This window comes from Vespula vulgaris, chromosome 8 (assembly GCF_905475345.1).
Source record: "Vespula vulgaris chromosome 8, iyVesVulg1.1, whole genome shotgun sequence".
NCBI lineage: Eukaryota > Metazoa > Arthropoda > Insecta > Hymenoptera > Vespidae > Vespula > Vespula vulgaris.
In genome coordinates, this window is record NC_066593.1 from 7781645 (window position 1) to 7802548 (window position 20904).

General features: G+C 30.9%; 1 protein-coding gene across 13 annotated transcripts in view; it reads right to left on the bottom strand.

The window, feature by feature from the left end:
* Nucleotides 1–20904, bottom strand: part of LOC127065624 (venom dipeptidyl peptidase 4) — a 269779-nt gene that overhangs the window by 42034 nt on the left and 206841 nt on the right. For all 13 annotated transcript variants that reach the window (XM_050998217.1, XM_050998219.1, XM_050998218.1 and 10 more), the window contains one exon: nt 817–869. In XM_050998217.1, the coding sequence (XP_050854174.1) occupies nt 817–869 (53 nt within the window). The remainder of the gene's footprint in view (nt 1–816; nt 870–20904) is intronic.

Here is a 20904-nt window from a genome sequence, read left to right on the forward strand (position 1 = left end):
CGGTTGAACCGACGATATAGCGCTGCGAGACCTCCGAGAATTGAACTTTCCCGCGGTTTCTACCCTCTTTATATCTCCTTACCCTTTTTGGCCCTTTCCAACCAAACCACGCTTGTCTCCTTGGAGAGAAATTAAACCCATTAAAAAATCTACTTCATCTATTACATTGTAAATTGTTCCGTTCTCTCCTTCTTTCTCTCTCTCCCCCCTCTCTCTTTCTTTCCGTCTCTTTCCTTCTTTCTCTTGCAAGTAATTTCATTTCCGAATCTCCTGGTTGTCTCTGAACTCTCTCTCATTCGTTTCTCTTTCTCACTTTTCTTGAATGAGAGAGAGAGAAGAAAATAACAACATGGCAAAGTGCTTACTCTCGTCGTGATATAAGGGTTCTTTAAATGCTGAGTTAACGTTCAAATCCGCGAAGGAAACTACTCTCTCATTCTCTCTCTCTCTCTCTCTCTCTCTCTCTGTGTCTTTCTTTCTCTCTCTTTCTCTCTCTTTCTCTCTTTCTTTCAATGTAGAGAGTGTAACGGAAAAGGATGATGGTAAGACGACGCTAGGATTAAATTCCCACACAGTTTGTAATTTCTACGCTACAGGCTTTTCCTAGAGTACGCCTTAGGCTTCCATCTCTCTTAGTCTTCTCTCTAGCTTCTTTCTCTGTCTAACCTTCTCTCTTCCTATCCTTTTTCATCTCCCTCTAGCTTACCAGAACGCTAGGAGAATGTGAGATTAAAATGCAAATCCAAACTCGACCACGGGAATAAGTCTGAGATATGATTATCGTAAACGCCCTCGAGGCATGGCTCGTTTACTTACAGAGTCTTCAGGTTCACGATCCTGTAGTGGGCCAGGTATGTGTGCCGGTATAGCTGTAACAAGAAGTAAACGGGTTACTTGTTATGAGCCTGCTACTGGTAACAAAGACGCCAAGCGAACGACTTTAACGAGGAGAACTTGGGAAAAGAGCGAGAGAGCGAGGGATAAAATAAGAAGGACGAGAAGACCAAGGAAATTAAGAGAAGAGAGAAAGAGAGAGGGAGATAGGTAGGTAGGTAGGTTATATTTTTTTTTCGTCAGACAGGACTCTACATCGAAGTATAAGGAACATGTAACTAAGGATATCTTAAGTAGATTGTAGACCGATAATAGAAATTTATTTTCTTTATCGGTCTATACGATATTGGTTAGGAAAAATTGGATGGATGTTAACGTTTAAGAAATTCGAATGAATTATTTATTATGCAATGAACTGTGCATAAGAGAACACGAACTATGAGGTTTCTCGTGAATTTGTTAAAATTTCGAAAGAACTAAAGAAACAAATACGTAAGGTATATCTATAAGGCATATATCTATATAGATAAAAAAAAGAGAAACAATTATGAATATTCTTAATATCGTTATCATCGAAAGTAGAATTTATTAATATTTATAATAATTTCATATAGTTTCGAATGATTCATCATAAAACGTCAATGTCCGTTATAAACTTTGTATATTTCTACGATGTTTTCCAACAGATGTAAAAAAAAAGAAGTACAAACGTTTGATATCGTTTCCGTCATAAAAAGATGGATAAATTTAACTTCTGTTACTACTACTACTACTACTACTACTACTACTACTACAACTATTACTACTACTACTATTACTGGTACTACTGCTACTACAATACTACTTCTTCCTCCATAACTTTTCGCCATTTAACTTTCTGAAAAATTTCAAGCTTCTGGATAAACCCGTAGCTTTTTTCCCCAAAGGGAACTGCGATAAATCGTTCAGGGATTTCTGCGATCGGTTAATGATTAACAGTTACATCTCGATCATAAATTATGTTCGAACGAGGTGCTAGAGTGAAAGAGAGAGAGAGAGAGAGAGAGAGAGAGAGAGAGAATGGGGTAGGGAATACAGAGAATGGTGTACCAAACGACGTTCACCATCAAAACGGAGAGCATCGATAGTGCTCGTTTCGATACGAAACGATTCATGGTCGTCTCCACGCTATTTTGCCTCCATTAACTCTTTCAGGACTCGATCATAAATCAAGCGAACCGACCGATAAGATCGGAATAACGCCATTTTCACGCATTCGAGGCTACCTCGATTCTGTGAAATGCATGACCGCGTATAAACGCGGCCTAGAACACGGTGTAGATCGATGCTCATTTTCGTATCGTATCGTCGTTTCTCGCCTTTTCGACTATTCGCACGTGGAATTGCGAGAATTCTATAGAAAATCTCCTCGTTTGATTGAAAATGGTATACTGATGTCTGACGTGTAACATTCATGAACGATCCGAATACTAATTCGACGTAAAAATGTTTCGGTATATTGAGATTACAAATATTATTGTAAAAATTGTTAGTTCTAGTAATAATCTTTTTTTCGTCATTCATTATTGTATTGAAGATACTAGACTTCGAATTTGAAAATTGAATTTCGTAGAAAGATTCGTTTAAATCGAATCAGTTTAATCGAAAATCAAGTGACCATGATGAAGGAGAGGGAAGCTAATAGCTCGCGATTAGTTTTTTACAACGCGTTTCGTTCTTATTTATCCTGAAATCGAGCGATTTTATAGATTCATCAGAAACTTTTTAACACGCGAACTTTTCGCTCGATGATCGGGTAAAATAATAAAAGAAAGAAAGAAAAAAAGATGAAAGAAAAAGAAGAAAAATAGAAAATAATAGAAAGAAATCGATTCGGTTTGTTGAATTTTTCAATCGTCATCCTTTCAAAAAGGCATGCAAAAAGGCGACGACGACGTCTATTTTCAGTCTCGCGTTCTCTTTTATATTCCCATAGCTAGGAAAATGTAGACAGCGCTCGTGCGATGGATCGTCGATCGATCGATCGGTTAGACGACGTTGTGTTCGGACGGCATTGAAATTCAAAACGGGAGGAAAGGTATTTGTAAGCACGCTCGTTCTGTTACCACGACCCCTCATACCCCTCATCGCCATGCTTTACTACCCCCACTACTCTGCTATCCTTTCGTCTAAAATCGAATATGTATCGACGCTAACGTATTCCCAATAAAACTTCTACCAGCGCTTGCTTTACGACCTACTCGCATAAGCGTGAGAGTAAACGAGAAAGAAAGAGAGAGAGAGAGAGATAGAAAGAAAGTAGATATATTTCTTCGTTTGTGGCTTTTCAGAAAGGTGCTGCTATCGTGTGTTCCACTTTTATTGCTAAGGGTTCCGTAGTTCAAGTAAGATTGCCGATGCGGTGATACACGGTACGGTTTTCTTATCTCGTTTAACGATTTTCCCGTTAGAGAGTTTCTTCAGATCTCTTTGTCTTGTAAGATAAATGATCGATTCTTACAACGAACGTAGAATAATGTTAGAGTTATTAATGGTTTATTTTCATGATAATACTGACATATATATATATATATATATATATATATATATATATATATATAATTTTTTAAAATAATTGAAATGAAATAAGCATTGTATGAAAATGTGTATAAAAGTTAAGTTAAATTATCTTTTTTTTTTTTGAATTTAATGCTTTATTTATAAAATTCTATAGAAAGTTATTTTATTCCACTTGTTACATAAAAGTTTTAATAATCTATTCTTCGAATGGTAGCCACGAAGAGGATAACGCGAGATTATAATAAAGTTTGTCGTACAGTTTCTATTATAAGTATCGTGTCTGTCTAGAAACTCGAAGTAGAAAAGATATTCGATAATACAACCGCGATTGTCGATGCGTTAAACGTAATGGTAAGTTCATACTTTGGGATATACAATTCCAGACACGCGCATCCTTCTTCGAAACTATTAATAATATATTGGAAAGATACGCTGAAAGTTTGCCTGCACCCTATTGGGAATTCTATCAATGGAATACCGTCGAATCTGTGATGATATCCTTGTAATATCCGTATTACAAAATATTAATAATATCTAATAATTTGTAACGATATGATTTATTCAATTTTATTGATTTTTAAGATTTCATATAAAATAATAATTTAATATAATAGCTTAATATATATATATAAATGTTAAAAAAAGTAATTTATATCATATACACATATATATACCTGTACAGATATGCGTATATATCTTATCTATTTATTTCGTATATTTACTATTAATTCAAAGAGAATTATTCATCTTTTAAAAGAAAATTTTTACATTTTATATATATATATATATATATATATATATATATATAATGTAAAAATTTTATTTATTCATTTTTGTGCAGCAACAGCTATATCGATATTCTAATATAAAGGCAGGTTTACTATCAGTATTTTTCTACGACCTTTTGCGAATGACGGTCATATCGTTTCGTGTCCACCGTCATATCTTTCATCCTTATTCCGATCTTTTTTTACATTACACAGAGAATTCGGTTATCAAAAGCACGAGCGATCCTGACGACGAACGAGAACCTTTCCTATAAATTCGCAAGTTTTCGAGTTAAGCTCTTCCTTCCAAAAATGTTCGGCTGAAGGTATAAAACATTTCATTCTTTTATCTTTTTTTCCTTTTTCAACACTTGTATATATTTGTAGGATTTTCGATGTTTCAGATAAAAGAACAACATAGTTTTCAATCGTATACATACGTATAACTAATCATTTATTATTTATCAAAGCGTTTTATCATATTCTTTTTCATATTTTACTTTTTCTTTTTTTTTTTTTAATGAAAATTTTCATCAAACGTTTTGGAAAGTCTGTACGACGTCGCGTCGGCGAAAAGATAAAGTCAATTTTTCGAACAAAGCACATTTTTAGTTCCAATTTGTTTTCCTCCTCTTTCAATTTGAGTAACATCACCTGCAGGTGAATGTCGATGGACTTGTTTCGAACACGTTCGTTAAACTAGGTTGGGAAAGAAAAAAAAAGAAGGAAAAAAAAGAAGAAAAAAAACACAACAAGATATAATATCACGATTTCAGAGTATTCATTTGGCAAACGAGCTGCAAGATATATAACTCTACTTAATTAATAAACGCTATGGTAATACTGGAAATATCGTTTTGTTAAATAACTATCTATGTGATTCGAGAAATTTCATGGCGATGATCGTTTTCCCCATTCGCATATCAAACAAGGGTAGTTTCCAAACTCGTCGAACAAACGACCACAGAGTCGACCAGTAATGTTTAACGGAGCATCGCAGTTATTTCTGTCTCTTTTTTCTACACAACTCTCATCTATCTCTTTCTCTTTTTTTCTCTTTCTCTCTTTCTCCCTCGATTCTGAATCCACCTACTATCGTTGCATTCATTCTTGTTTTTAGACTCGAAGGGGAAGTATACTCGTTCGATTTAAATAAAATATTTAAATGTAATCAGAGAAATCTTTTCACATTGTTAATATAAATGATAATCAATTATTGTAATAACTAATTTATATTTTTAACGATAATTGATGAATGTAACATTATTGATTTAATCAACTTGTCGTTGTAATACTTTATCGTTGATTTTTATTGAAAGTTATTGTAAAAAAATATATATTTTTATTTAACAATGGATCTTTCCTTTTGTTTTTTTTTTTTTATTAGTTCAATTCGAATAGGGGATGTGATAGATACGTTTTTATGACGTATGTTATTTTGTTTGACAATATGTGTAATTTTCGTTTGTAGAATTATTCGCGTATATATTGCATTTGACGTTACTCGATTGATCGTTGCGACGCTTTTACCCTCGAATGTTTCATACAGTCGATCATAAAAATTTGTTTTTTTAAATCGTATCATTTTTTTTTTAATTTAAATATGGTATTTCGAATTTTGAGATTAATTATTCGATCGGATTTTATTAGTCGATATTTACAAGGTGCATATAAAATAACTAAATCCACAAAATGCATTTATTCGACTCTTACGATAAAGAGTACTTGAAACAAAGTTTATTTTATATTTTTCTTTTTTTTTTTTTCTTTTTTCCTTTTAACGCCGCAACGAGAAACATTTAATTTAAATTCTAAACATGTTTTACATAGCACACTAATTTCTTCATAATATCCACTTCAAAATTCAAAACACTTAACGTAGACTAAAACAAGTTATTCAATTTCAAAAGTGTCTGCATATTTCTGTTTCTGAATGTACATATGTAAATTACGACGCATTCATGCCTCAGCTTAAGTATAAAACGAACATTTTAATAGAAGCTGTGTAATTCGATGAAAAGTGTGCATAAAAAATGCAATTCATCTCGTTTATATTTTCGACATAAAGTTTCGATTATATTCATCGAAATCAATATTATTGAAATTTATTCAGAACAAATTATAATGAATTATTTACTATCATTATAATATGATAACATAGTAGATATTAATGACCTATCTATACGCGAGATCTATATTACAAATAAAAATAATTACACCAATGGAAGCAGAATTGAAGCATATATTAAATTAAATAATATTCTATGAATTAAACGATCGAATTTATTTTATGGAATTGCGAGTTCCATCCGAGTTGATTTTTCAAATCTCGCTTCGTTCTCGTTTTTTAATACTTGTGACTTGAAGTAAAAAGAAAAAAAGCAAAAAAAAAAGAAAGACAGAAAAAAAATATCGACTCCGTATGAAATAACTGAGAAGTCGTACGAACCACGTGAAGTGAATCTACCTTAGTGAAGAGGGTCTAAATAAAACGTTTGGTACGAAAAGGCAAAGGGAAGCAAGCATAGGTGAAACTATTTTACAGGAGAGTTGCGTCGTTTGTGTGACGCATTGTTTAACGACGCCCTCGGAATCCCAGTTTTCAGCGAATGCGGTCTAACCACAAGCGCCTCGTACAACGAGCCTCCATTTAACGTTGTTCTCGTAATCCTTTTTAAAGTGATGAAAATAAAACGTCACGTGTTGTCCATAATACCTAATTATACTTATTTCGTAAAATTCGTTTAATACGAGGAAGAATTATATTACGGTTTGACATATAAGGTGTATTATAAATTTTAGTAATATTTCGACGAGACTTATTTTGAAAATCGATAAGTATCGACGTCTTTTGATGGATGAAAAGAATAATATTGCGTGGTAATACGTAAAATTTTTGTTTTATCACAGGAAGCGTTATTCGTTACATGGAAAATCCATTCGTTTCGATAAAAATATATGTGTCCGTGAAATATTTGTTACATAGAATTGATTTAAAAACAGATAACGAACTTATTCAACATCATTCTATTGCAAATTGTATTAACCCTTGACTTAAAGCAATTAACGAATTTATTTAATGGTAAATAAAACCCGTTCAAATAACGATCTCGAACGAGTGGCCGGTGTAACGTGAAAAAACATTTTCTAGGTCAAAATGATTTTATTTAAGCAGAAAATAATGAATTACCGACAAACCAAATAGGGGAATAGATACAGATGATAATAAGTTTGGTCGTTTGCTTATTCGGTCCATTATCGCATACGCCCGATTCGCCATTTCGAATTTGCAGCTTTTCGCAAATGAAACAGATCAAGTAGATAAGGACGATACGCATTGGCGTTGTTCATTCATTACTTTCACGTATTATTATAGAATTTCATTGTGTAAGCATTTCTATGTTATCATTGTGTAACATTATGTTCATTCAATTTTATCATTCCATATGTATACGTCACGTTACTTTTGTATTATAAAATACAATAAAAATTATACGATTTCTTCGATTTTATTTTAGATAAATAAAAAAAAAAGAATTAGATATTATATAAATAATTCAATAGAGAACAATCAGAGGAGGTAGTTCGGAGTATAATTTTGTTTAGATTAAATATATGTGAATATTTTATATTAACATTTTTCTGAATCATTAGTTTATACTTTGTCAAATCGAAATAATTTTTACAGGATATTCTCGACAAATGTCATAGGTATATATTTTTACCTTTCGCGAATCCTTTTGCACGAGTTACACTTAATTCTCACCGAAACGAATGTACATCGGTTCATTCGTTCTCGGTTGGCTAGATTCCAAGGTCGATGCAGAGGTGGAAAGGGTAAGAGAAAGGTATGACATAAATTATTCGCTTCCGAGACAGGTTAAAGGAAACTAACTAGGATGAGAAAGAATATAACGTAAGCTTGTTGTGCATCAGGATGCATTAATAACGCATAAGTTGACACTTCCTTAGGCAAAAGTCATTTAACTTACATTTTATTATACATCGCGACTCATATCCGATAATATTTTAATCTTAAATCAATCCAAATCAAAATTAATAATTAATAATTAATCAAAAATATAATTTGACAATTATTTGCCAGAAAATTAGTGAAAATAAATGTACGATTTACGCGATATTAATTACTTATGAAAATAAAATATAACAAATGATTCGTACGAAATCGTTAAATAATTTGAACTAATACGGTGACAAGATAGAACAAATTTTATTACTCTTTGAATTGATTTTGATGAAAATTAATTCTATTATACTCTATAATACAATGTTCGTGGGAAGATATTGAAACTGAATAATTCAATCGAACGAGAACCAAAATTGTTTGTTAATTATCAAAATTAATGACGACATGTTTGTTCGATCAAAATTACATCGGACGCGATATTTCGCATGCACGTTCGAAATTAAGAAATATCAAATCTTATCATTGTTACTTCATTGTTAGTCGATCTAATGAATAAATTTGATGAACAGCGAACTATTAAAGAAACTTTTATTCAAACAAATTTTTCCATTTCTAATATTGTATTTTTCATTTTGTATTAGAAAGGAATATTTCTTTAATACGAAATTACATTCGTGAACACATAAATAGTATTCATAATTTAACGAAGCTTTAATAGATTATCGTTAATTTTGTGTGAAAGATATCTGAAACTGACTATTGCAGCTGTAATTTCAAGATGATTTGCCGCGAGTATCGAAAATTTTGGCCCGCCGAAATGTAGTCTCACCTTTAAATCACGAAGTGCCAGATACACGAGCCTTCGACCTCCTGTATCAGCATACGCATACTAATCTTCAGCCTTTATGGAGTATGGGCCGAGTGTTTTCGATTATTGCTGGCTGCTATGTGATATTGGAGTCGATAATCATTTCGCGTTTCTCTTCTCGAATATTCACGAATCTCTTTGATAGAATCATTAATTAAATGCTCCGTTGAAATAAGAAACGTGAAAAATTCAATTTGAGTTTCACTTATATTTTCTAATACGATTATTCAAATTTGTTTAATAATTTTCTTATTTTACGTGCAAATATATCGACGAAATGTAACTTTGTTTGCGTTAAATTGTCTTAAGTGACAATTGTAAAGTTAATATATTTGATATAAGAAGAAAGACGGTGAATGTCAGAGAGCAAACTCTTTTTCATAGTCCATTTATCCCAGATTAAAACTTCTTTCTGTAAAGTTGGAATCACATAAATTTCAAAGTCACTTAAAATTACTCTCTCGCCGAAAGAAACTTCGATGAAATACACATAATCCTATGTAAAGGAACAGAGTTGAAGCTTGAGTTTACCGTGAAAAGATGTTGACTTACCGAAAGTACTAGTCTTTACTATATCTGATTTATATTTAACTTGAAACGTTTATTTTCAAGATAGAGTTATTATATCGCAACTTGACGATAACTTCAATTGAATTTCTTTTTTTTTCTACATTTATCAATTAAAAATTCACATGTGTTTATTATAGATAATATAAATCTAAAGATTTTCTAATTTTTAATATTTATTTGAATATGATCTGTATAAGTCTAGTATTGTTCTCATTTCATATTATATAGATTCAATGATTTAAGTTTCTAGCACGTCTGGATGATGAGAACTATAGGAAGCCAAGATTAGATTCCCATTAACGACTATTGTTCTTGACAATATCATAGGATTCCTTCAATTGGAATACATACATGTGTTTGCAATAGTCAATAGTTATCTTATATTATTACTATATCGATCACTAAATTAACAAAACATCTGCATCTAGTTGTCCATTGATTTATATTCTTCGTCTATTTTTTATAATGATTTGTCTTTGAAATATTGATCTGTCATTATTCCTATCCTGTTAAATTTCGTTGAATTTTCGTAATTTCGATTTCAAAATTAAATTTAATATAAATTATATAAACGTAATATACAAAAGATAATTACGTCTCTTCCAAAGCTTTGGTGAATAACATTTAACGTATTTTATCCTTTAATGCTATTACGAATTTCTTCATTTGGTGATAGATTAAATATGCGAGAACAGAAAGAGAGACAGATACATTCATTGTATAGAAATTGTTAAACGAGTAGGAGGACAGAATTCGGGAGAAAAATAATTTTCCATAATATTCCATTAATCGAATCTTTGACGGTACCATAATGAACAAATTTCAAAAGAAATTTTGATTAAACTAAATTGTATTAAATTAAACGCGACCGATGATATAGATATTCTCACGCAATTAATAATGATATTGATATTTCTTTTTTTTACTTTTTATACTGATCGATTCAAAAAGAAAAATACTCGATGTAAATAATAATAATAAGAAGAAATAACAATAATATCCTTTGCGAGCAACGTCGATGATGAAAATAATGTTTGTTTCTTGAATATTAATAAAGTTCGATAAACGTTTGCGATATTGTTTACGCAATGATGCAAATTTTATCGCGAGGAACGTGAATGAAAAATTTTTTTAATATAGTACAGGCAAGGTTCCTGTTTGTGCCACCATACGCAATGCGGTTTAAAACCATATAAGGGGTTACTCGTGTGTATCAAAACCGGAATCCAACAATTTCAGCACAAACATTTCGTCAGCGAAAACAGAGAATATGTATTTTTTATATACCAGATAATATCCTGCAGTTGTTATAAATACCCTATAGTTTCTACGTTTCCAATGATATTTTCCTTTTTTGTTTTTTTTTTTTTTTTATTATATTTAAGCGAAAATCATAAATACGAGATTTTATTATTATTATTATTATTATTATTATTATTATTATTATTATTATTATTATTATTATTATTATTATTATGTTAATATATACAATTTAATTTTTTCCAGGTTACACACTTTACATATATATTAAAAACGAATTGACCAAATTTGTTAGAAATGAAGGAGTGGGGATAATGCGAAGTATTATAGAGATCGAGCTTTCGCACGTGACGCATGAAAGGTCGCATGTCAGAGCGCTTTAATGTACGTTAAGCTTCGGATTAATTCTTCGTAGTGCTGGCATTGAAGCCCGTGGGCATGGGGATGCCGGGTGAATAGACTTCGAGTGCAGATGACCGGTCATTTTTTAAGCGTTCGTCACAGCCGGCGACGGGAGCTGGGTACCTGCTCGTTTCCGAACATCGACGTTTTCTGTCGTTTTCGTCGATTACTATCGTATGGCGAATACGAATATTTCAACGTCCGAATTGAACCATTTTTTTACGTTCGTAAAATACTTTTCTTCAAGTATTTTTGAGTCAGTGCAAGACAAGTAATAATTGTTTAACGATAGTAATATTATAATTAATAATACAATCTAATTATATGATATATACAATTAATATACGATACAATTATTATATATTTAATAATTATTATATGTATTTAAAATTATATATTTAAATAAAAGTTATATACAGTTTAAATATTATATATTTCACGAAACGAAGAAAAGAGAATGAATTATGGTTACGATATATATTAGTTGGGAAAGTAAATTTAATCGTCTTGAATATTTTTATTCTTTTTAGAGATATGGAGAAAAATTATTTACAAAAATTCTACGAAACGATAATAATTATTCGCACTATGAAAGACAAGTGTTCTTTTTTTTTTCTTTTATAAAATCATGCGTTTATTGATTGTATTGGTCGATGCAGCTCGTTAAAAAAGTATAACCTACCTATTGTCGAAAAAATGATTTAATTAACTTAATTATTTTCATTAATTTAGGAGATATTTAAATATAGATATTACTGAGAAACCACGAAATGCAACTGAAGTTTAATAAGAATAGTAGTAAGTAAAATACGAAAGAAAAGTCGTTCGAGTTTTCAATCATTCAATTTCGTACACTGATGATTATTAATAAGAAAATACAATTTACATAACTATAATAAAAATTGAAATGATTTCATTACCTATAGTTAAATTGAAATGAATTATTACGAAAGAAACGAAAAAATACAATTTTAATAATTAATAAAATCGATTTTATCATATTAATATTATTTTAATATAGAAATAAATAAAGAATAAATTAATTTAAATAAATAAAATTTACATAATTATAATAAAAATTGAATCGATTCCGTTACCTACTTAATATGTCTTATTAGTTTTCGATATGAAAGAAATAAAAAATAAAATTTTTTAAATTGTTAACAAAATCGATTTTATTATATCAGTATCATTGTAATATTTAAATAAATAAAGAATAAATTATAGTTGAAAACGATATTTGTTTCAAGTTTCTACGACTTTCCGTTCCGAAGATATCGCTATTGAAAGATTTCCATTCATAATTCGTATAATCCAGCTGTTCGTAGTAATAGTAGTAGGACCGCGTAAATTCTCAGAATTTATATAGGTCAATGAATCACAAGCCAATTGAATGAAATTATATATGTCAATGGGTCGACGTAAACATTCGTTTACATGGTAATATCTCTGGAACTAAAAAACGTAGAAACTTAAATCGAATATCATTTTAAAGGGCAAATTTTCTTCATTTTTTTCAATGCATTGTTAATAACTAATTAACAATTTGTTATAAACAATTTTTATAAACAAATTTTTGCGAAGAAAATTCATCTTATCTCGTCAAAAAATGAAATTTACATAGCGAATGATATATAAAATTATATAAATTAATAAAAAATTGATAAACAAATCACTATTTTATAAAAAAAAAAAAACCTTTCGCGAAATTATTAATATCTACAATATTCCGTTTAGATGGAAATATCTTCGGAACTAAAAATCGTAAAGACTTGAAACAAGTAGAAAAAGTAAACGCAAAGTTAACGCGTGATAAGCGTAGAGTAAATGCCTAGTAAGCGCTTGTAAATATCTTCTAAATTAATAATTATTCGACGTATATGATTTAATATTTTTTAACAGAGAACATCGAGTGGCATCGGCCGATGGAATCTAGAAAAATTCGATTTCATTTAAAAACACGTAGTTGATCTTCACGCACCCAGATAAAAAAAGAAGAATGATCACTGCCATATTATGGACTTTTCCATATTATACGATTTTTCCGAACAAATTTCTCCGTATCTCTACAAAAAATAAAGATATTTAAATGAATATTTGAACGAATTTATTCGACCACCCTGTATTTCGGTCAAATTTCGAATATACATATATCAGTGAATATCAAAGAAACGACTTTGAGTATGTATTCGTGATCACATAAATGTACCTATTACTGATACGTGTTCGGTCCTAAGTGCACTCTCTTCTCTATACACCATAAAGTTGGATGATAATCATTAATCTCATATCGTCGTGCGGAATGCTTCAACATGGAACTGGCTTAGACTTCAAATAACTGAAGATATTCTCTCTCTCTCTCTCTCTTTCTCTCTCTCTCTCTAGTTTTCTCTTGTATATACAACTACATACGTGACAACGTTGAACGACACCATCGCTATTCGCATTTATCCCACTCGGAACAAATCACTGCGACGATCTATCTGCTCCGCTTCGTTCTATCCTCTACCATTTCTCTATTCTCACATTCTCTATCTATCTATCTTTCTCTCTCTCTTTTCCTCCCACTCTCTCTCTCTCTCTCTCTCTCTCTCTCTTTATCGTGCTTTGTTCTATTCCGCTCTCGTTTCATTCCGCATACATACGAATACATATATATACATGCACAAATATCAACAAAGCAAGTCACGAGAGCATACTAACACGTACGCTCACAATACCGACGAGCAAGCTCGTTCTCTGGAATTTAGATACGTTAATGACATTGTTCGAAAGCCAAGCTGTACAAGCTACCCTCTCTCTCTTTCTCTTTCTCTTTCTCTCTCTCTCTCTCTCTTTCTCTCTCTCTCTCTCTCTCTCTCTTCATGTGACAAGATGTGTCGGATTCGGATTCGTTCCTTGCTGTCGCATTAAGCCGTATCAAGCTATGTTATACCGATACTTGTTTAGAAAATACATATCTGTGTACGTTTATTAGAACGCTCGTTAGATATTCTTGTTATAAAAGTAATGTTTATGAAGATTATTCACAGATAATTTTGATGATAATTTTTCTCATGGAACAACTTGGTGCATCGTCTATAGTTTGTATTAATTTATTTTTTTTTCTTCTTTTTTCTTTTTTTTTTGCTTTTCACTTTCCCAAATAACATTTCAAACAATTTATCTCATCTATCTTTCTCTTTAACGAAGAATTAATCGACGAAGTACAGAAACTCGATTCGTATCGAACAGTACAGTAAAGAGGAAAATTGTTCATCGCAACAAGAATCGGTGGTTTCATTCTATTCTTGATGCTTACTGCTCGTGTTATACGAACGAGGCGAACATTCAAATTCGTTTACGAAATCGATACGCAACGTTCTATCGAGCTCAAATCACGCTGACGTTTTTATGGTTAAACTCCAGATTCAAATTCCGTAGAAACATTTATTCTATTGTCTTTCGTGTATTCCCTTCTGCCTATCGCACAATTAACACAAATTGAAAGAGAAAAGAAAACTAGTTGTTAAAACGATAATAGAAATTTAATTTGTGTTCTTTTCTATTAATTTATTTTCTTTAATATTTTCAAATGTCCGTTCTATATTCTAACTATCAAGTGGAATTGAGAAAAAAATTGAAACATAGTTTAAAATGCGAGATGATAATTTAAGTATGTATGTAGATGTCTGCACGAATAACGGGTGTTCCAAAAGATTTAACGGAAAAGCGAATCGACGAGATCCCATGGAACAACTTGTTATTTTTCCTTTTTTTTTTTTTAAGAATAGATATCTCAAAGATAAATGATTGACGAATTTTAGATCTTTGATCGGATAATCAGCAGATTTATCTCATCATTCGCGAAGAGTACAAACCTAAGATCCAGCTGATTTATCACAATAATTTATTTAATCAATGAAATTAAATGGCTGAGAAGGAACTAATCGTGTCAGATTATTTGAGAGCAATTTTAGGGTATTTAAACCTAGCAAAGACTAAACAGATTGCTTTATATCTTATATAATAAGTAACTAGATAACCAACTTCAAGATTCTATGGCACTGTAAGTTGGCCTTTGGCGATGGTCAGTGGTTATTGTCAGTGGAATTCCCTCGGTAAGCTTTTGAAGTATGGATCAAACCTTTTGGGACACCCTGTAGCTATGGACTATAGCTACGTACATATACATATATATGCTCTGACGGTAAACGTTCTTCGTTTTCCCGGGCAAACAGCCTTCTCATCGTAATTGATTGACCTCCTATATTCCACCGAGTATCATTATGCGAACATGCACGTCCTCCGACGCCTTCAAAGGCTTCTATCCATTTTCCATTAGTGTATTAATTAATTAACGACCGACTTTGGCAACGGCCCGAAGAGCACTTATTCTTTTGAAGCCACTGCTACCATCTTTACGATAGAGACTAATGCGAGTCCTCCAGGGAAGAGGCTATACGATCGTAATTTCTGTCCGATGTCTTTTTACGTAAAATGATTAACGAGCGATGAAGAGACATCGATATACACTGGAGGAACTTTTATTAACTACCTTCATTTTTAATCTTTCCTTTATGAAGCTACTTGTCATCGTGGAAAGTTAATTGCTAATAATTGTATGCTGGACATCAGGAGATAATAAGATCATTGTTATTATTTCCATGTTTGCTTTTCTAGCGATCAAATTTTTGTTTTCTTTCTTTCTTTCTTTCTTTTTTTTTTGTTTTTTAATTTATATTGCTATTATCGAGTGGAAATGTAGTTAAAATATTTGTGATAACGAATCACGATTATTTAACGTTTTTGTAAAAGTAACTCCGACAAAAGTCATCTCGGAAATCTAATCAAGTTCCTCTTTATTAAAGTTAATACATCAATAACTGCGAGATTTATTAAATTGTTGTGGTACACCGGAACAAATATCGAAAGATTAATTTTCACGTCCCTAGATAACGTTTGCGGTTACAACGCCTAGTTGATGGATCATAGAAATTGGAGAACCAACGTTATGGTTAGTTCCTGGTGGTTGTAGGCTGCCGCGGCACAATTTGTTAAATATAAACGCAGAGATTCAAGTGCTTCGTTTACGATGAATAGAAACAAGTAAATCACTATTATTACTAAAACGAAAAGTCTTTCAAACTTTTTCATGCGCACACACGAACACATAAAAGATCGATCTTTATATCTATTCTGTTTAAATTAAACATATTATTCTTTCGTTTAAATGCCATCTAAATCCTGTTTGTTTAACGCTCTTTATAAAAAAGAAAGAAAGAAAAAAAATATTAGCATGATATATTTTTATCGTAATCGTCGAGAGTAAATTGCAAAATGTCCTTATAGTATTCTCTCGAGTAGAAACAATAGGGACGTCGTACACATGGATCGTGATCGGTCATTTCGTTTACACTCCGAAAGGTAGTTGCAAACATTTCGTTAGGATCACTGGGCAGTTTACACCGAAATCGTTGCTCGTCCCGTTTGATGGCGATGTCCGATTAATGTTACGGCCTCGAGAAACACATGTGCGTAACTACCTGTATGCAGTCCTCTCTAGCACTCATGGGATTCGCGTGCACATGGCGAAATCACCACTTCCTGACGTTGAACGATTTTATGCCATCGATGTGTTTCTCTCAGAACGTTTCCGATGCTGACAATGTAAATACGTTATGCATTTTGACAAATGTCACTTCCGTTTTATATTTCCAAGGACAGGATTGTTATATATCCACATACATATATATCTATATACGATGTATAATATTTGATATGCCGTCCATTTTTTTTTTCATTTTCATCCTTTTTCATATCCTTTGTAAAAATTGTATAAATATTCAGCGTCAAATTTGTGTGAAGTAAGCTACGTTCTCGTAAAAATGTCGACTTTTAAAGTTATTATACCTTGACGTATAAGTCCGACAAAAAAAAACTATGAAAGAATTATGTCAAGAATCTGTTCTATTCGTTTTCTTTCTTTTTGTTTTTCCTTTTTTTTTAAATCATACATAAATTAACGATCAAATAAAAATTCAATCAGTTTTCTTATCAATGCGAAGAATATTTCAATGAGTGTTAATTGATTGATAACAATCTTTAGATATTAGATAATCCAAAGTTGTATGAATTATAGTTATTATTATGAGTCCTAGTAATTATACTTAAGCATTTAGAGCATAAATTTTCAATTGAGGAGAATGAGAGAGATGAGGAAAATACGTAGGAATGTATGGATAAGATAGGAGTAAAGCGAGAGAGAAACAGAGAAAGAGAAAGAGAGAGAGAGAGAGAGAGAGAGAGAGAGAGATGGAAACAGAGATAGAGATAGAGAGAGATAGAGTAAAGTACACGAGAGTTTGCGAAAGAAAAATTCGATTGTGAACGTTCCTTGGGAACTCGCCAAGATCGTTTCTCCAAAGCGGGAGGAGACAATCCGAGTAATTCATAATTCTATTTCAGTAGATGCCTGGTAGGTATGCGGTTATTGATTTCTCCGATAGGAATTGAAGAATTTGATATTATCGAATTACCAGGGGTCTTATATTTAATCCCGAAGGAAAAAAAAATGAGCATAATGTACAAAGTCGTTAGCGATGACGAAATTAAAATCGGCTATGGAAAGTATTATTATTCTCGACAGAGAAAAAATATGCAAAGAAAAATGAACGTCTTTATCGGACAAGTATTATCGTAGTCGATGGAAAAGACTTCAAAATGGAAACGTCGAAAAAAAAAAAGTTAATTTACCATATTACATATCAATTGTACTGATTACAAAGATTATATGATAAATCATTAAGATTAATAATTGTTTGATAAGTAAATATTTTACTTTGAAATCGAGAATAATATTTTTTTTGTTATTATTGTTTTATCGATTTAATTGGATTATCCTTAAGATTGTAAAAAAAAAAAAATCTCTGTAATTTCTCTTTAAATGCGACAAGTGCGTTTCGCCGTTATTATTGATCTCAACTACTAGTTAGAACATAAACTTATACTACTTTAACTCGTTAGTAGACGTTATTGACTCTTACAACTTGCAGTGGTCGTTAACTCGGACTGCTTACTTTCTAAACTCCAATGCATTACCTACTTAAAACTAGTGAAAACTTAAGAAGAAGTGTTTTAGTAAAATGTTACAAGACATTGTTTCAAAACTTGTTTATTTTAAAATATAGCAAACAAAAAGGAAACAGGAAAAAATATTTTCTTGAAAATCAAGGGTACAAAAGATACGAAACTTTCTCGAAACTAATAAGCTTTCGTGTTAGTTACTGATAGTATCTATTGTGTTGTTCGAATTTACGTCTATAATTTAACGAGAAATAATATATTTTTATAATTCTTTAATATGTGTGTCAGAAATGTTTGAAAAGATTTTCTCTTATTAAATATATGTAATAAGATTATTCTACCATCCTCTACCATTTACTCTATTGGAAATATGAAAATCGACATTATCAGATTATTGGTACTTTGCTCTTTATATATGTATATATATTATATATATATTTCTTCTTCTCTCTCTCTCTCTCTCTCTCTCTCTCTCTCTCTCTCTCTCTCTCTGTACTATTTTATTAATATCCAAACCTATAATATTTGTTCTACTGTAATTCTTAATAATTAACGATAAATTAATTAGCTATCATATAATTATATAAATAGATTGCAAAGGAAATTCGTATCGTTGAAAGTAGGATGATATATGTATCTTTTGACACTTTCGTGTCACTGACACTTTTGTTTATTAATCGAAAATTAATGTTTCTAATTGAAATTAAAATCGTTCATTGCTTAAATTTTTTTTTTTCGTTCAAATCTTCGATTCTTATCATATAATATTTTTAACGTTCTCCAAATGTAAACGAAAATTTACAATTTTCTATTATTTATAATAATGATTAAAAATGTGTATATCTTTGTTTTCTTTACGAATGATTTAAATATCATTACGTAATAATTCATCAAATAGTCGAAAGCACGAAGTATTGTATTATCGTCTCGTACACGTTTCTCGTATATAAGCATTTATATACCTGATAATCCTTTGGCCGTTAGTGGTATAATCCCACGATTTTGTACCGACAACATTCGATTAACGATGGATAGCGCGTATATCGAATGAGTTAATCCTTTGCTTAGTATTTATAATAACAACAAAAAGTAAAAATAAAAATAAAAGTATAAAATAATATCTATCTATAGAAAAAAATGTATATACGATATACGAGAATTTTTTAATGAATCCATATTGTGTTTTGATCGTATGAAAAGTACGTAATTTATTTATTGATATGTATTTATTAATATTTATTAATATATATGTATATATATTTATTCGATTATTTTTTTATATTTTATTAAAATTACAGCTTTTTCCCTTTTATTTAGAAAAACAGGAAGATCACGCCAAACGATCGTTTTTTATCAAAATTGCGAATGTAACAAATGAGATAATGAAATTAATATTATCTATATTTTTAAATAAGTCGCAGGTATATATGTATTATTATTTCTCGATTTTAGAGTTGGTTCGGCAAATTACAAACTGCTGTCCTATTTTGTATATTTCGACGCCAGATGCTTCATATCGGTGGCTATTCCACAGTAGTCGATAACCATTTCTACAGATTATATATCGAGCTCTATACTCACAAATACGAGCTACAAAATTTACTTCATTTTAAATTGCTTTGTAAATTCTCTAAATTCTCTGCTGTCAATTTGAACATGATAGTGCGTTAATTTAATCAGTATAGCTAAAATAAATATTCCGTAAATCCATATTCATGAAAATATAAATAAAATATTTCTCATTCTTAAAATAAATATTAAAAAAAAAAAATGCAATAGAAAGAGAGAGAGAGAGAGAGAGAGAGAGAGAGAGAGAGAGAGAGAGAGAGAGAAATATACACTTAAAAAACAATGTCGAACGAAAGATAATCTTTTTATTTGATATTGTAAAAATGAACGAATAAGTATAATTGAATTCGATTGAATCCTCTAGAGAAATTAAGGACTGACAAATGAAAACGATCGTTTACTGATCGAGATCGTTAAAGTCGAGTATCCCGAGAGAAAATATTATCTTTTTGTATATTCGGATATGATCCTATTTCTGTCAGTCCGATGAACATAATTTAGAATCTCACGTGCAGCAGTAAGGACATTCTGGCCATAGATCATTGTCATAAACGCACGGAAGATGAAGAATTTACGTAAAGGTCAATTTTGACAGAAGCATGCAAATAAAGGGTGTTTAATTAAAATGTATTAAACGTTTTCTTCTCGAATCAATAAAGAGTTTTTCTCGATGTTCTACGAGCGAACACAAATGAGAAAAGGTAATAAGAAACAAGAAAAAAAAAAGAAAGTAAAAAGAAAAGGAGAAAAGTAATAATTCTTTATTTTCATCGCTATTATTTTCACTCACAATGGCCATTTCAATTTATATTCTCTGATAGAAGGTACGAATCAAATTGATTTAGCTTTCAATACTTATATGATAAAACGTAACGTATACGCGTTACGTTATGTTATAGCGCTTGATTGAAAATTATTCGTAATTATCAGCAGTTTCGTTCTTCTTCTTTCTTTTTTTTTATTATATTCATTAACTATTCTCTTTAATAATCGTTGACTTTGTCGTCCGATTTATAACTGCGTTAACTGATGCCTTCGATTGTAATTACATATTTTCTATAATAAATAAATAGTTAAGTATT